The sequence below is a fragment of the Athene cunicularia genome, assembly GCF_003259725.1.
Source record: "Athene cunicularia isolate RWA chromosome 2 unlocalized genomic scaffold, athCun1 chr2_part1, whole genome shotgun sequence".
NCBI classification, from domain to species: domain Eukaryota; kingdom Metazoa; phylum Chordata; class Aves; order Strigiformes; family Strigidae; genus Athene; species Athene cunicularia.
In genome coordinates, this window is record NW_020799095.1 from 41,378,337 (window position 1) to 41,392,428 (window position 14,092).

The 14,092-nt window shown below is 40.1% G+C and overlaps 1 protein-coding gene across 1 annotated transcript in view; it reads left to right on the forward strand.

Annotated features, from left to right (window-relative positions):
* Positions 1-14,092, forward strand: part of ADARB2 (adenosine deaminase, RNA specific B2 (inactive)) — a 282,450-nt gene that overhangs the window by 163,292 nt on the left and 105,066 nt on the right. Inside the window, exons 2-3 of the mRNA XM_026842993.1 lie at positions 5,256-5,342; positions 13,161-14,068. Of these exons, the coding sequence (XP_026698794.1) occupies positions 5,256-5,342; positions 13,161-14,068 (995 nt within the window). The remainder of the gene's footprint in view (positions 1-5,255; positions 5,343-13,160; positions 14,069-14,092) is intronic.

Consider the following 14,092-nt stretch of genomic DNA (forward strand, 5'->3'; position numbering starts at 1 on the left):
CAGCTGTAAAGGCTGATTCTGACACCAAGCAAGTAAATCCCTATCTAGAAACTGTCCGTTTAAACGAAATGATGCATCATGGTGGCTGTACAAGTCATAATTTAGAAGGCTGTAAGCCCTTCTCAGTAAGTGCTGTGCTTTAAAGACATTGCTATTTTCCCTGCAAATTTGCCATATTTTTCTTTTGTGTAAAGAATCCCCTCATCCTGTCAATCACTGTCAGTCCAAGCCTGAACCAACTAAGATATGAGAAAGAAGATAGAGAATAATTTCCTGATGTGCAGGCTCTCTTCCCTCCCTGCATCCCCTCCTTTCAAAATAATTCAAGGCTAACACAACTGTAAAAATGTAACTATTTGAGTAGCTGCAAATACTGCTTTAGAAAAATAAAAATAAGGCTTTTTTTCAAGAGGCTTTACAGCTAAGTTTACATTATTACATCAGAAATGACCCTTCCTGAGTAATTCATACTCCATGCAAATGAAACAAATTGTTTAGGACTGGTTTATACTGTCCACATTGAGTTTCTAAAGGAATACTATTGAAGAAACCTCTGACAAGTGAAGTAGCTTATGGTAATCAATTAGAATATGAGAATTAAACTAATTCAGTAAAACATTGCTAACACTGATCTGGCAAACCACTGGTAGCCATCTGTCTAAATCCTTCTTGTGTTCAGAAGTTGCATTTTAAAAAAACAATTATTAATAGTGCTCATTAGCTGCCAAGCAAAAGAGCATGCCACAAGCTTCTGCTCAGAAATTAGCTAATGTTAGCAAATACTACTCACTTTTCCAAGTTTGAGCTAGAACCTGCTGCCTGATCTCAAGGCCAGAATGAGTTTTTTTACTGGGGTCCACAGGGATAGGAGACACTATAAGGGATGGACCCAAGGGTAGGTGCAACAGCCTGCTGACACCAACCATCTTCCTACAGCCCTTCAGCACAAACGTCTCCCCAACCTCCCTGATAAGCAATCTATTCCAGTACTGCACTGTCCTTACTGTTAGGAAGCTTTTTTTAATGTTTAAAGTGAATTTTCCTTGGTGCAATTTAAGTCCATTACTCCTAGTTGTGTTAATGCACATGGAATACAGTTTGCTCCTTTCTTCTATGCAGCAGCTTTTCATGTATTTGAAGACTGTTGTTATGACCCCACTCAGTCTGCTCTTCTTAAAGCTAAACAATTTGTCCAACATGTATAAGGTCTGATTTTTTAAAGTGTTGAGCTCCTGCTGTTCCCATTGCTTTTATTCAGGTGATTGAGAGTGAAAGAACTTCAGTACAGTTGATGATCAAGCCGTATTGTCTGGTGCCCTTTAAATACTGATAGGTATGAAGGGCACAAATGCTGTTTATAGCAGTGTATGTGTATTCTTGTCTTCACAATAAAAGTGTATTTACAGGACCTGTGACCAGTCTTCTGACTGCATCCACAGAGCAAGAACATCACAAAAAGAGCAGATTTTAGTGGAAACTTGGCTGCCTTACACACCAGGCTTTGCTGAATCGTTTAGGCTAAATAATTTTCAGTTTTTCATGCAAAATGTGTCTTGGCCAATGTTTTTTTGATTTGTTTAAATGATTTATATTCATGATTATTTTTTAACTATTTGCTGTTGTTAGAAAATATGTACTTAAAAAGTGTGAGCTGAAATCCTTTTCCATTCCAAAATAGAGGAGCATGAGGTTTCTTCTTGTAATGGGCTTCACATCAGAAGAAATGGTGATTTTTGTGCTTAGGGTACTGGAGCAGAGTTCCACTTGGCATCATCTGGGAGGATGTTTTTATAGTGAATACACTACAAAATACGATACTGTCATCTTGCGTTAGCATTCCAGGGTAGCTAGAAATAAATCCCACTATACCTGCTTTTTGTCTCTCAATTTCCATTGTAACTACAGCTTTCTTTATATCCATGTAGGCCTACATGAAATAGCTCCTTCATATCATCAGAGGCTTTTGGTACATTTGTAATGCAAGCAGTAATAGCTTCCTGTATTGGTTCTCAAAAATGTAGGACTATGTATTCTGCCTTTCTGAAGAAAAGAGATTTTGAAATGTCTTTTCTTCTCTTAGACCCTCTCTCCTATCCTTGAAAAATAATATCTTCAGACAAATACAGGGAACATTTACAATTATAAAGTAAAAATATCCACTATAATTTTGGGCTGCCTGTCATTGCTTCTTTTTGCTAAAAAACAAACAAACAAACAAACAAAAACATAGGAGAAGAGTGAGAGAAAAAAGGAGTCCATAAAGGTGTTTCATTGTATGGCTTTTTTTTATCCAGCCATGTCCTTTATTCTTATTCATAAGATTTCATCAAACTGCTGCAAATAAGACTAATTCTGATGGTCATTATAATACACAGGGACCATAAAGTGTGAATACACAACTCTTCTAATCTTGTTCTGAAATGGTAAACAAAAATAACAGAATTTCAACATTTACAATAAAGCTGAAGTAGTGTCCTACTGTATATATATATATGGTAATAGGCAATAACATGCAATAGACGGAAGTGTACAACCATAGGAGTAGTTTTATACCTAGCCAGATTACTTCCCTGTAAACACCTACATTTAATTATCCTATCATCTATCTTTCCCTCCTCCATAGGCTCAATAATTAATCTGTGTTACGTGCATAATATGGCTCTTCTCTTCTTAAATTGCTCACTCAAAAACCCTGCCCTTCTTGTCCTTCCAGACACAACACTAAACCTTCCACTGCTCAACCAATAGATTTAAATATTAAATTGTCTCTATTGATTGAAAGATATCCTGCTATTAGGGCCTGCCTGAGTTTGCTTGACACAAGCCCCTTCACTGATGCTCTAAAAGTGTAGCAAATTTTACAGGCCATCCTGTTTCTCTGCCACACAAAGCAAAGGTACCAGCAAGGTCTTTGGGGACAGGTGGGAAACAGTAACAACAAAATCTTAAAATGGCTAAAGGGTCCCTTAAGTCAAACAGGAAAATAATTCAATACATTTTAAATTCACATCATAAATCTCACCCTATCAATTGCACAAAATTGGTTGGGGTGAAAGATAAATCATAGAATATTCCTTTACCTAATAACAGTAAAAAAAATTACATGGTTTTGCTTTTCGATTGGTGGCAGGAGTGGGCATGAGCAACCTCAGCAAAAAAGCACGTGTCCTCATTGCTTGGTTAATGGATTAACTCTTTATGAGAAGTGAGACTATGTTCTAAGCAAAGAAGCTTTAAGTTTGTGTATGATATCCAGTGTCTGGAGGGTTAGTTCTGCAGGTCTGACAGCTGTCAGCAGTCAGGCACAGGCGGACTACACTTCATCTCACTGCATCTCAGTAGCCAGACACAACAGTCGTTGCTGGTGCTGATGCCAAGGACTGCCCTGTTCCTACGTCTATCATCTGAAGCGTTCCCCTTACCAAATGTAGACTTTGGATTAGGTCCCAAAAGCCTACTCTCTTTTCACTTCAATCAAAGAAACCAGTTGAGGAAGTTGGGAGAGAGTAACAGTCTTTATCCTGATCACAGCCCAACAGTCTCACATGCACTGAGATAGTGTTGTACAGAGATACCACATTTCTCAGTAAGCAACGCCTCAGCAAAAAAGTGTCAAAGTATTCACTTAGGAAAATCTTTTGGCTAAAGCATTCATAAATAGCTTCATTCTTCTGGTTCATGACATCACTACAATCCCTTAATGAAAGTGCAATTCAAGGAGGCTAATTTGTGCTCTAATTATATATTAGTCTGGGCTGAAAGGTTTCTGGATGGAGAAAGGTTTTCTTCAGGCAATCTTTTATTACACTTATTGTATTTACTTAACAAAGAGCAGTCAGCTTTTACTGTGCTTTTTCATAATAGAGTTGAGCTGTAGTGTTACCTAGCTAAGGGCAAACATCTGCAGTCATTTTTGATGGATTCTGATAACAGTCTTTAACATGAGCAAGAATTATTTGAAAATGTAGGAAGAACCAGGCCAAAAAGCTAACAGGTATGTTGCTGAAAAAGTTTGAGCTCTTCATCTGGGCTGCCTTCAGACCAGTGGTAGATTAGCAGCCAGGTAGTTTAAGGAAATTCAGATAAATACTTCCTCACCAGTAAAGGAAATCCCCATGAAAATTTTTCCTCTGTCACTTAAAAGAGGATATTCTTGGTTTGGTTTTTGATGCTTTGGCCACATGATGAAAGCCCAGCATTATTCACAATGTACAGGATTTAGAGTATTTCCACCTAACTGAGGCTTTCTAAGCAGAGAGTTTAGGAAAGCAACTAAGTCCTTCAAATCTATGAAACAACTTTGTAAGGTGTGTTTGTTTCTTCTGCTACCTAAGGTAGACACCCTGTTGATGTAGGTACTCAGCAAAGTACCCATAATTTGTCAGAAGGAATTCAGCCTAAACAAATGAAATAAACTAGTTAACAAACTAAATAAACCACATATCTTCAATATATCCCTGTTTCTAGTGTTTATCTTAACATCAACTTTTCCCTATAAATCCTGAGCCAAATTTGAGCCAGTATAAATCAGCATCAGTTCTCATTTTGCTGAATCTGTCCCAGCATCTAATGCAGAGGCTGATCCTGGCACTGGAAGTTCTGTGCCATCTACTATCTGTAGGATAACAGAAACTGCAGGTGGAAGGAGCTACATTTAATACAAATGTGAAGAGGAAGGATTTCAAATAGGGTTCTTATTGTTTGGCTAATAGCTTACTGTGCACCCCATAAAGGTTTTCCAAAATTCAAATCAACTATTTCTAGAAGAATTAAATGTAGATATAGTCTCTTGTGCCAGCAATGCTTGAGCTTTCTCTGAGACTTCTGGTTCAGCCTCTGTCAGGGAGAGGAAAGAAGAGGAGGGAGTTGATCATCTCATCCATTAGAACAGTTCTCAAGTCCCTTCACACAGGACTGACTGCCTCCAGCTCTCCTCCTCTCCCATTCCCAGCTGGACCCACTCAAGCCTCCCACATTCCCACATCTGCAGTGCTTGGGCACCATTGCTGGAAGCATGGCCAAGGAGCTCCACACAGGGGCAGAAACCAGGAAGGCACATGCATTTGGTATTGCATGTGCCAGCTGTAATAAATGTATTAAAGTGCTGTGAATTTTAGTAGGGCTGTAGAGTTAGGAAAAACAAAAAAGAAACAGAACTGGTGAGATGTTTTCACCTGAGAAAAAGTGTGGAGTAGGTCAGAATGCACTGACAAAATACTGATTTTATGTGTCGCTCTTCTTCTGTTTTCTTCTAGAAAAAGTAAGCATACTGTCAACCTTCATAGCACCCTTCAAGTATCTGAGTCCTGGTGCAACCACCATGGAGGATGAAGACAATTTAAGTAAGCAGTCTTTTTTCATTATAGACAGATGAATAATAAAGTTTAAAGCTCTATGATGTAGGGTCAGTTGTGGAAAGGATGTGGATTGCAAATATCAGCAGGACATAGGCCCAGTCCTCCTGTGAAATGCTAAAATCCCTAATGCTGAATGCAAATGTGTTCCTCAATCTCCAGTGAAGGAAGGGTTAATCACAGGTCACCTTCCCACTTTTCCCTGTGCAGACCCTGGCATGGTAGGGCTGTAAGTGGTGTGTCATAAATACAGTGGAAAAACTTCTTACAAAAAGATGTTTACACTTAGGTTTCCAGCATTGTGGAGCTCCTTTTCCTTTCCTGTTTATGTTACCTTGTTTTGCTCACTTGCTTTTCTCACAGTCCCTAAAAACCAGGACATTTTGGTGCTGTGTCTTCCCCCCATTTATATTTTTAGATTACAAACGGACTTTTGCAAAGTAAAAACTGCAGGAACAAACCCTCTGCTTGAAAAACTGCTTTCTCTTTTACTTCTGTGATATGACCTGGAGAACAAAAATATTTTTTTTTAATTTAAAAAACAAACAGAAAAAAACACAAACAAACAAAACCCAAAAACAAGCACATCCAGCTAAAAAGAGATTATTAGCCAGGCTTAAATAAACTAGGTGTAACCCCAGAGTTATCCACCAGATTCTCTTGGGCCCTTAACACCTGAACAGTCACCAACACTCCCTGAACCTGTGACTGCAGAGTTGAAAGAAAGTCCTGCTGGGTTTGAAGGAGTTCAAAGAAGTCTTCAAAACACCAAGAAGTCTGGGAGTGTGCAGTTAGGACTGTGTAACCCTCAGTAAGCCCTCCCATTTATCACCTAGAAGAAATTATTGTGTGTTATCCAGCTCTGCTTATTGTAACACATCTTGAATCATTTAAAAAAAAAAAAAAAGGAAGCTTTCTGAATCAAATGAGCAACTCTCTGAGTTTTAGTATCACCTACCAGATGGGTTTCTTTTCCAGTCAGACACACACTGACATGTTGCCCTATTAGAGCCATTGGGTGGGAGGAATGGGCTTTTTTCCCCTGTTGTTGCTAATCTGCCGTGGTTGGATCATGGTGCAACACCAAGGGGAATAGCTGTTGAAGGAGTGGAGAAGCACAGCCCTCTGTTTGCTGCTGCCGAGTATCACACGGACATCATGCCGTTCAGCTGCACAGGGACTGACAAGTTTTTACATATCTTAGCAAAGGCGAAAAATCCTGAAAAACCTTCAAAATTGGTCCCAGGGAGGCTACATTTTCAGGAAGAGATATAAGAAGATATGAGAAGTACACACAGGAAACATATTATGCACATGATGAGCTTGTGCAGGCACCTCCTGCGTAATGTTTCCCAAATGTGCTACTTAGTTATTTTTAGGTAATGTAGGAAGTTTGTGCAAGCCAAACACTGTAACACCATTTTCTTATTGCTGCTGTAATGCCAAGACTGCTTCGTGCCTGCACGGGCATTAAAATAGCTCACATGGACAGGGTAGGCAATGTTTTCTGAAAGGGAAATAGCAAATTTCAGTTTTCAGGGTCATCATGCCTAGTCCTCTCTTGGGTCAAACATACACTCCAGTGATAAAGTAGCAATTTGCTTCTTGGCAAATACAACACATTTTAGGTGTTACTATCAGAACCTATTTAAAAAAAAAAAAAAAAAAAAAAAAAAAAAAAAAAAAAGTTAATTACTTTAAAACCAGTCATATTTCAGTGTTCACTTGTATTTTAGCAGTATAAATCCCACTGATGTCTATAGCACACATGTGTCTATGTAGTAATTCAGCATTTTAAAGAGCTTCAGTGATTTGCTCCGAACAAGCAGAGGAACCTTCTTCTTTGTTAACAACTGTACAAGGACCTTGGACAATGCTGACAAGAGAAGCGGTTTGCTTATCCCTGTAGTTTTCTGCTCACTGAGCACCCCGTGAGAGTGCCCCTTCCCAGAATATGCTGTATCAGTAGGCAGAATCCCACTAGCTGAAACAGATACAAATCCTGTTTCACATTCCTTTAGGCTTTGTTTACAAAGGGAGCCATGACAAGTTAACTAGACATACATTTTCAATTGGTGATTATTAGCATATAGACACTATTATTGTGGGGTTTGACTCATGAGTACTAGAAAAATCTATTAACGACACTATGCACCTTTGGAATGGAATTTTGTGTAAAGTAATTGTCAGTCTCTATGAAGACCTTATCTTGAATATGCGAGAAAAGGACCACCCTGTTCATTCTCGAGAGTCAGTTGTAGCTAAGAATGTAAAACATGTCACACAGGATTAGCAGTAGGAGGTTTAGCTCTGTACACTGTCTTCAACATTTGCTGTTAGTGATGTATTGAGAAAAAGGACATTTAAATGGAGATCTTTCCCTCTTTCCATATACCCAGTATATCTTTATAACACCCAGCAAGAAATTTACTCCGCTAGATTTTGCACCTGAATCATCATGTTTCCTAGACATCAACAGACCTGTCTAGTCCTCCCCGGAGCCCACTGATACTTCTGATCTCAACAACAGGAAGGAACAGGGAGTTCAGCGTTTTCAAAAAGTGCACCCTTTTATTGCATCAAGCCTACTGTCTCTAGTGTTTGGATTGCATGAAACAGTAAATAATCATTCCCTGTTCACTGCCTGCCTGTCTGCCTTTCATGATGTTACAGACTTCTGCCTGTCCCCGATCTTTAATCGTTCTATCCACACTATGCCACAGTGTCAAGGCAGACTATCATCAGGCACAGATACTTGCAAATCTAGGGTGTACCTCTAGCAGGAGCATATGACTCCTGGGGATCTCATTGTGCAATGCTGCCATATACAAAGACTCAGTGCATCACCCTTCAGCAGGCATATACTTTTCCCAGTGTCTGCAGAGGGACCTGGTGGTGATGATCCCCAGTAACAGTGGTGATGGTCCCCAACACAGGGATTTCAGACTCTGTAACAGTCTTGCAGGATGAATCCCAGCCACAGATTCAGTGTACTGAAGCATGTTCAGTTATGATCGTGTTGTTCAAAGTCCCCTTCAGGCAGCGTAAGGTCCCAGAGCTTTTGACTGCACAGTATGAGATAGATACAGCAGGGACCCTGCCTCTAAGAGGCCGGTGAATAACCCCTTCCAGCAGTCAGAGTCCCAGGCAACCCCCACAGAATTAAACCCCCCTGGTTTTCTTTTGAAAACTGTGTCCTTTTCCATTGTTTGGATTTCTCCCATGCCTAAAGTCAGGAATACAGACCTAAAAATCCCAGAAGAAGAGTTCTCAATCCTCCATTTTGGATTCAGTAAGTGTAAGAAAATGCCATCTTGCTTGCAAGAAGACACTGCCCTACATGGCATCTGATATAGTAGCTGACCTTGGACAAAGGTACTGTGGCTCTGGCTCCTGGGTTCATACTTATTACTTCTGATTTTAATCACTCTCAAGTATGCCAGGAGTTATGGAGGTTAATCTTTCTAACCTCTGCAGTCAATGTGATGTAGATGGACAGCAAAAATGTACTCTGCATAAGCAGTTCAAACAGGGGGTAGATATTAAAACACAGAAAAATAAAAATTAAGTCCTACCTGTATTGTTGAAAATCTGGTGATTACTAAACATTTCTAAAAACAGTAAATTCCTGTGTCAGAGCTATCAGTTGTATCAGAAGTTTGCTATACTACAGAGACTTCAAATTCTTTCTTTCAATATCATAGCTTTTCAATAATGTAATTCAACGGTAAAGATACCAACCAAAATGAAGATGGCACCTACCACCTCTCCTTTCCCATCTTCCCTGGAAGTTGGCTTGGCAGCAGAATAACCTTCAACAGGAACAATATTATCTCTTCAAATGTAGCGTGGAGTATCGGATGGCTAGTTCTGCAGAGCCCTTATGACCCAGAGACATAGGCAGTGTCATTATTAGTGATGCATTACAGTTCTGAAAAGCTCTTGATGATGCAGACTCTCTAGGTTAACTCTACTGTGCATAATGACCAAAAGGAGAAAAACATGAAAGAGCAGACAGAAGATTGAGGAATAGTGCATAAATAAATATATTTCACTACCTGCTTTCCTCTCTCCCATGCAATTACTGAAGCAAATACAAGATTGCAATGTCTCCTCTTGCTTGCGAAACTGCAAAAATCAATGAATAAAGTTACGTGAGGAGATATTACCCTACAGAGTTGTAAGGCTCTTTTGGAAATCTTACACAAGAAATTAGAAACTATTCCCCAAAATTGTAATATTTTTCTTTCTCTTTTTTTTAACTCCCTCCCCTTACAATTTTATTATTCTCCAACCTTTCATCATAGGAAAACCATTTTTTTTTTCTTCTTCTCTTTTTTTCTCCCAAATGTAGAGAATGTGTTTTGGGAACTCAAGAGCAAAGACATTATAAGAGATAACAGGACTGAAAATGATCCAGTTTTGCATTTTCCCTGTGTGCATCCTCTGACTTATCCCTTTCCTTTTAGTGCTCTTCATTTCTAAAATTGCTTGTGATTGTTCTATTACAGCTGCTTACAGTATTTATCTTACATAGTTTGGTGTCATTTGCCTGCTTTGTCTGATTTTCACAATAGAAGTACATGTGCCACCATTAGAGAGGTAATCTTATGTCTGCTACACAGAGGTCTCATAAAAGACACATTTCAAAGACCTCCTATTTCAAAGATACCTGAAAGTATAAAGTAATTTCACATTGTGAAGCGGCTGCCAGGTATCACACAAGTCCATCGGCTCACAGACTTTCTGAGGCACTCACTGAATTTAGGCTGCCTCTGATTTACATGTGATGATGACTTTTGGCCTGCTGCTGCAGCTCGCGCTGAGGTCTGTGAGAACTGATTTATTTCCCAGTGCTTCAGGATCAGGTCCTCTAGAAATCTGGTTGACTATAAGGATACTTATATGGATTTCCTTCACTGTGACAAGGCCAAAACATACCACAAATGCAGCATATCACTGTCACACACATACAACATGTCCACATAGCCTTTGTGCCTGATCTCTGGAAGTTTTACACTTGCATCTCTGCATTTTTTTTAACTACGTCAATACAAACTCCCCGTTGGCCAAAACCTGGACTAGACAATTTCATAGGCAGAATTTAAGACAAACAAGTAATGTTTATTTTATATTGCCACGTTTTTAGTTAACCACTGTTTTAGTGAGGGCGATTAAGGCAAAATGTTAGGGTCACAGATTCATGTTCACAAATCTGTGGTTCTCTGACCATGAAAGAAAAAAACAGATGGAATAAGACAGTATGTATTATAAATACAAATAACTCCTTGAGTTTTCCTATTCGGTGGTGCATAATCAATAAAAATTCTTTCCAAACCTGAATATTGTGTGAAGCAAGAGCTATCTTTCTTTTCATGCTCCCTGACTACAATGTCATTATGTACCATAATTGGCTCTGTAAAAACCTATTAGGTAAGATGAGAGAGGAGGTGTGAAATACAGAACCAAACCTGCTTCCTGCTAAAAAGTACGTCTGAGTCAAAATATTTCACCTTTATTTAAAAAAATGCAGGCAACCAAAAAGGCATATTCGGAGTGGGATGGAAACATGAGAAAGGGTCATGGTGGCAAATGGCTGGCCAAAGCCTCTGCTGGGCTAGATAGAGGAAAGTTAAAGTTGGTATCTCCTTCCCCCTCACATCAGAGTTTCCATAAATAGAGTTGTGAACTTAGTGAGAAAAGACCATATTATTCCTGTGTCGTAGGTAACCTAACTTTTTAAATGTCTTCTTTCCAGAGAGGTTGGTTTAAAGATGTCATACAACTGAATGCCACATGCTGAAACTTTTTCTATTATGTATTTCTTTTTTCTTTCCTTCCTCACCTGTCTTTATTCTCTCCTCTTAGCTTTAGAAAGTAAAAATTAACTAGTCATTAAGACCTTAATTTGTCAGCTTATGTTCTGCCTCAGCAAAGCACTGCAGCACATAGCTCTGCGATTAACTTTGGTGAAACATAGACACAGGCTGGAAGTTCAGTGTGTGCTGAAAGGTTTTCAGGAAGGGGAGCCTAAAGACAGTCCTGCAAATGGGGCCCCACACATGCAATTAAGCCATGATTTTTACTCATGTCTAATCATTGAGCTGCTTTCTGTGGAACAACTTGCATGAGTGCAGACTTATTGGTCTGATGGTAAAAAGTTTTTTGATATTTTATACAAGTGCAACCCATCGGGATATAAAGGAGGTTTTCAATCATGATGGTTGGTTCCACATCTCTGCAGGCTCCTGTGCAGCTGTCAGCCCAGTCTAATACTGGGGTACAGCAAAGACACACCACTCCAACAGAAGCTCCTCCAGACGTAGCCAGCAGTTCACCCCTTACATCCTTGCAGCCAGTTTGTACATCAGGGTAGAGAGGAAACCAAATATGGCTGTAGCCCCGCAGAATGTGGGAGGACCGTTCTCTGTCCTCTAAGGACCACAGGGACCTTCTCTGTGCTTGGGACTCACACAGCCTGCACAGATGGCATGCTCGTATTTGACAATAACAAACCATGGGAAAGGTTCCATACTCAATGCTGGTTGGAATAGAGCAGGCAGCCAGGCAGTCCTCTGCTCAGAAAAGGATCAGGTGCATCACTCCAGAAATGGGTTGCTTCACAGGTTGGTTACACTCATATTTACTTCTTCAACTTGTCTCTGCCCCTAGGAACACACAGGAGGACTGAAGGATGTATCAGAGTGGCAATACACTTAAACAAACTCATCAGAAATGACAGAAATGTTATAGGATGCTTATTTAGACAGCAGCACATTTTCTGTCTCATTCAGGACATCACTGAGATGAATCTCTGTTCTCAGTCATACATCTGCTGTAGCAAAGAGCACTGCCTCACAGCATGGGTGTTGCACAAGCGTAGTTCAGAGCAATGTGTGATTCATTGGCTCAACAACAATGGAGCGCTCCCTCCATAGCTCCCCACTGTCATTTCATTCCCTTCCTGGCGCTCCTGGCAGTCACTCTCTCCCATTGCTTTTCTTTGACACAGATCATTCTTCACATCAGTAATTACTCCCATCATGATGCTCTGGCTTTTCCTAGTCTCACTTAGATTTATCTAGAATTTTTGCATTAATTGTTGCTGATGCAGGAGCTAAGAGTATCTGCAATTGAATTTGACAGAAAGACGCTCACTTATTAAACTGGAATCTGAGTCCAGAGCAAATTATTGTTTCAAATGTTAGGAAGGTCTGTCAGATCATTTCTTAAGGCTGGATTCATGATATTAGCAACATGAGAGCCTACAGCGTAAGTAGCGCCAGTCAATGTATTCATTGTAAATAGATGATTCAATGCATTTTCCCCTTTTTCTGTTTGTGAATCACTTGTGAATCATTTCTGATTTCTCATAATGTGTTCATAAGCATTCACCCACATGGATTATAGAACAAATCTCAGCCTAAGGGAACTTTGCAAACTATTCACTTTTTACTAGTAAGTATCCAGTGTGAATGCAGTAGTTCATTTAAGTCATGTGGCATCAGTTATCTTTGAATGATACAATCTTTTTTTAAAAACAGGAGGCTAGTGACTAATACAAGTAGAACTTTAGGGACAAGTAAACATTCAGGACATACAGAAAATCTGTGCTATAAATTATAAACCAACCGTTATACAGATATTTGAGGGGAAAAAAAAAAAAAACAAAACCAAAAACAGCTGAGCAAGGATATCTATCATTAACTTTCTTTTATTTTTTGGCTATTCTGCCAGCCCTAGAAATAATGTCAGCTACTGTGATGACAACTGTAATGTGAGGTTTTTTTCTTTCTTTACTGACAGGTACCAGCAGTGCAGAAGTAAAGGAAAATCGAAACATTGGCAACCTGGAAGATCATCCAATATCCTCTAATGAGAGGGCAAGAGGGGGAACACCTAGCAGTAAAAGAAAAAGACCCTTAGAGGAAGGTAATAATGGCCATTTCTGCAAACTCCAACTCATCTGGAAGAAAGTCTCATGGTCAGTGACGCCAAAGAATGCTCTGGTTCAGCTACATGAACTTAAACCAGGTTTACAATATAAAATGGTTTCCCAGACAGGTCCAGTGCATGCTCCAGTCTTTGCTGTTGCTGTGGAAGTAAATGGACTTACATTTGAAGGCACAGGGCCCACAAAAAAGAAAGCCAAAATGCGTGCTGCGGAGCTAGCCCTGAAGTCATTTGTTCAGTTCCCCAATGCCTGCCAAGCTCACTTTGCCATGGGGAACTGTATCAACCCATCCACAGACTTTACTTCTGATCAAGCAGACTTTCCAGATACTCTGTTCAAGGAGTTCGAACCATCTACACACAGTGAGGACTTTTCAGTCTATAACCCAGTTAATAATGAATTGCTTTCCACTGCTTATCGACATGGGCGCCTACTCTGCCATACGCTGGACTTAATGGGCCACGGTAAGCAAAACAAGCACAAGATGGCATCCAAAGCGGAGAGCGAGAAGAACCCAGTGGTGCTGCTAAATGAGCTGCGGTCAGGCCTGCGGTACGTTTGCCTATCGGAGACAGTGGAGAAACAGCACATCAAGAGCTTTGTGATGGCGGTGCGAGTGGACGGGAGAACATTTGAAGGCTCAGGACGTAGTAAGAAGCTGGCCAAGGGGCAAGCAGCGCAGGCAGCCCTGCAGGCCCTCTTTAACATTCGGCTGCCCAGCCACATGCCCAGCAGGAGTAAATGTCACCATTTGCCACAGGTGAGAGCTCCTGGGTAGCCGCCA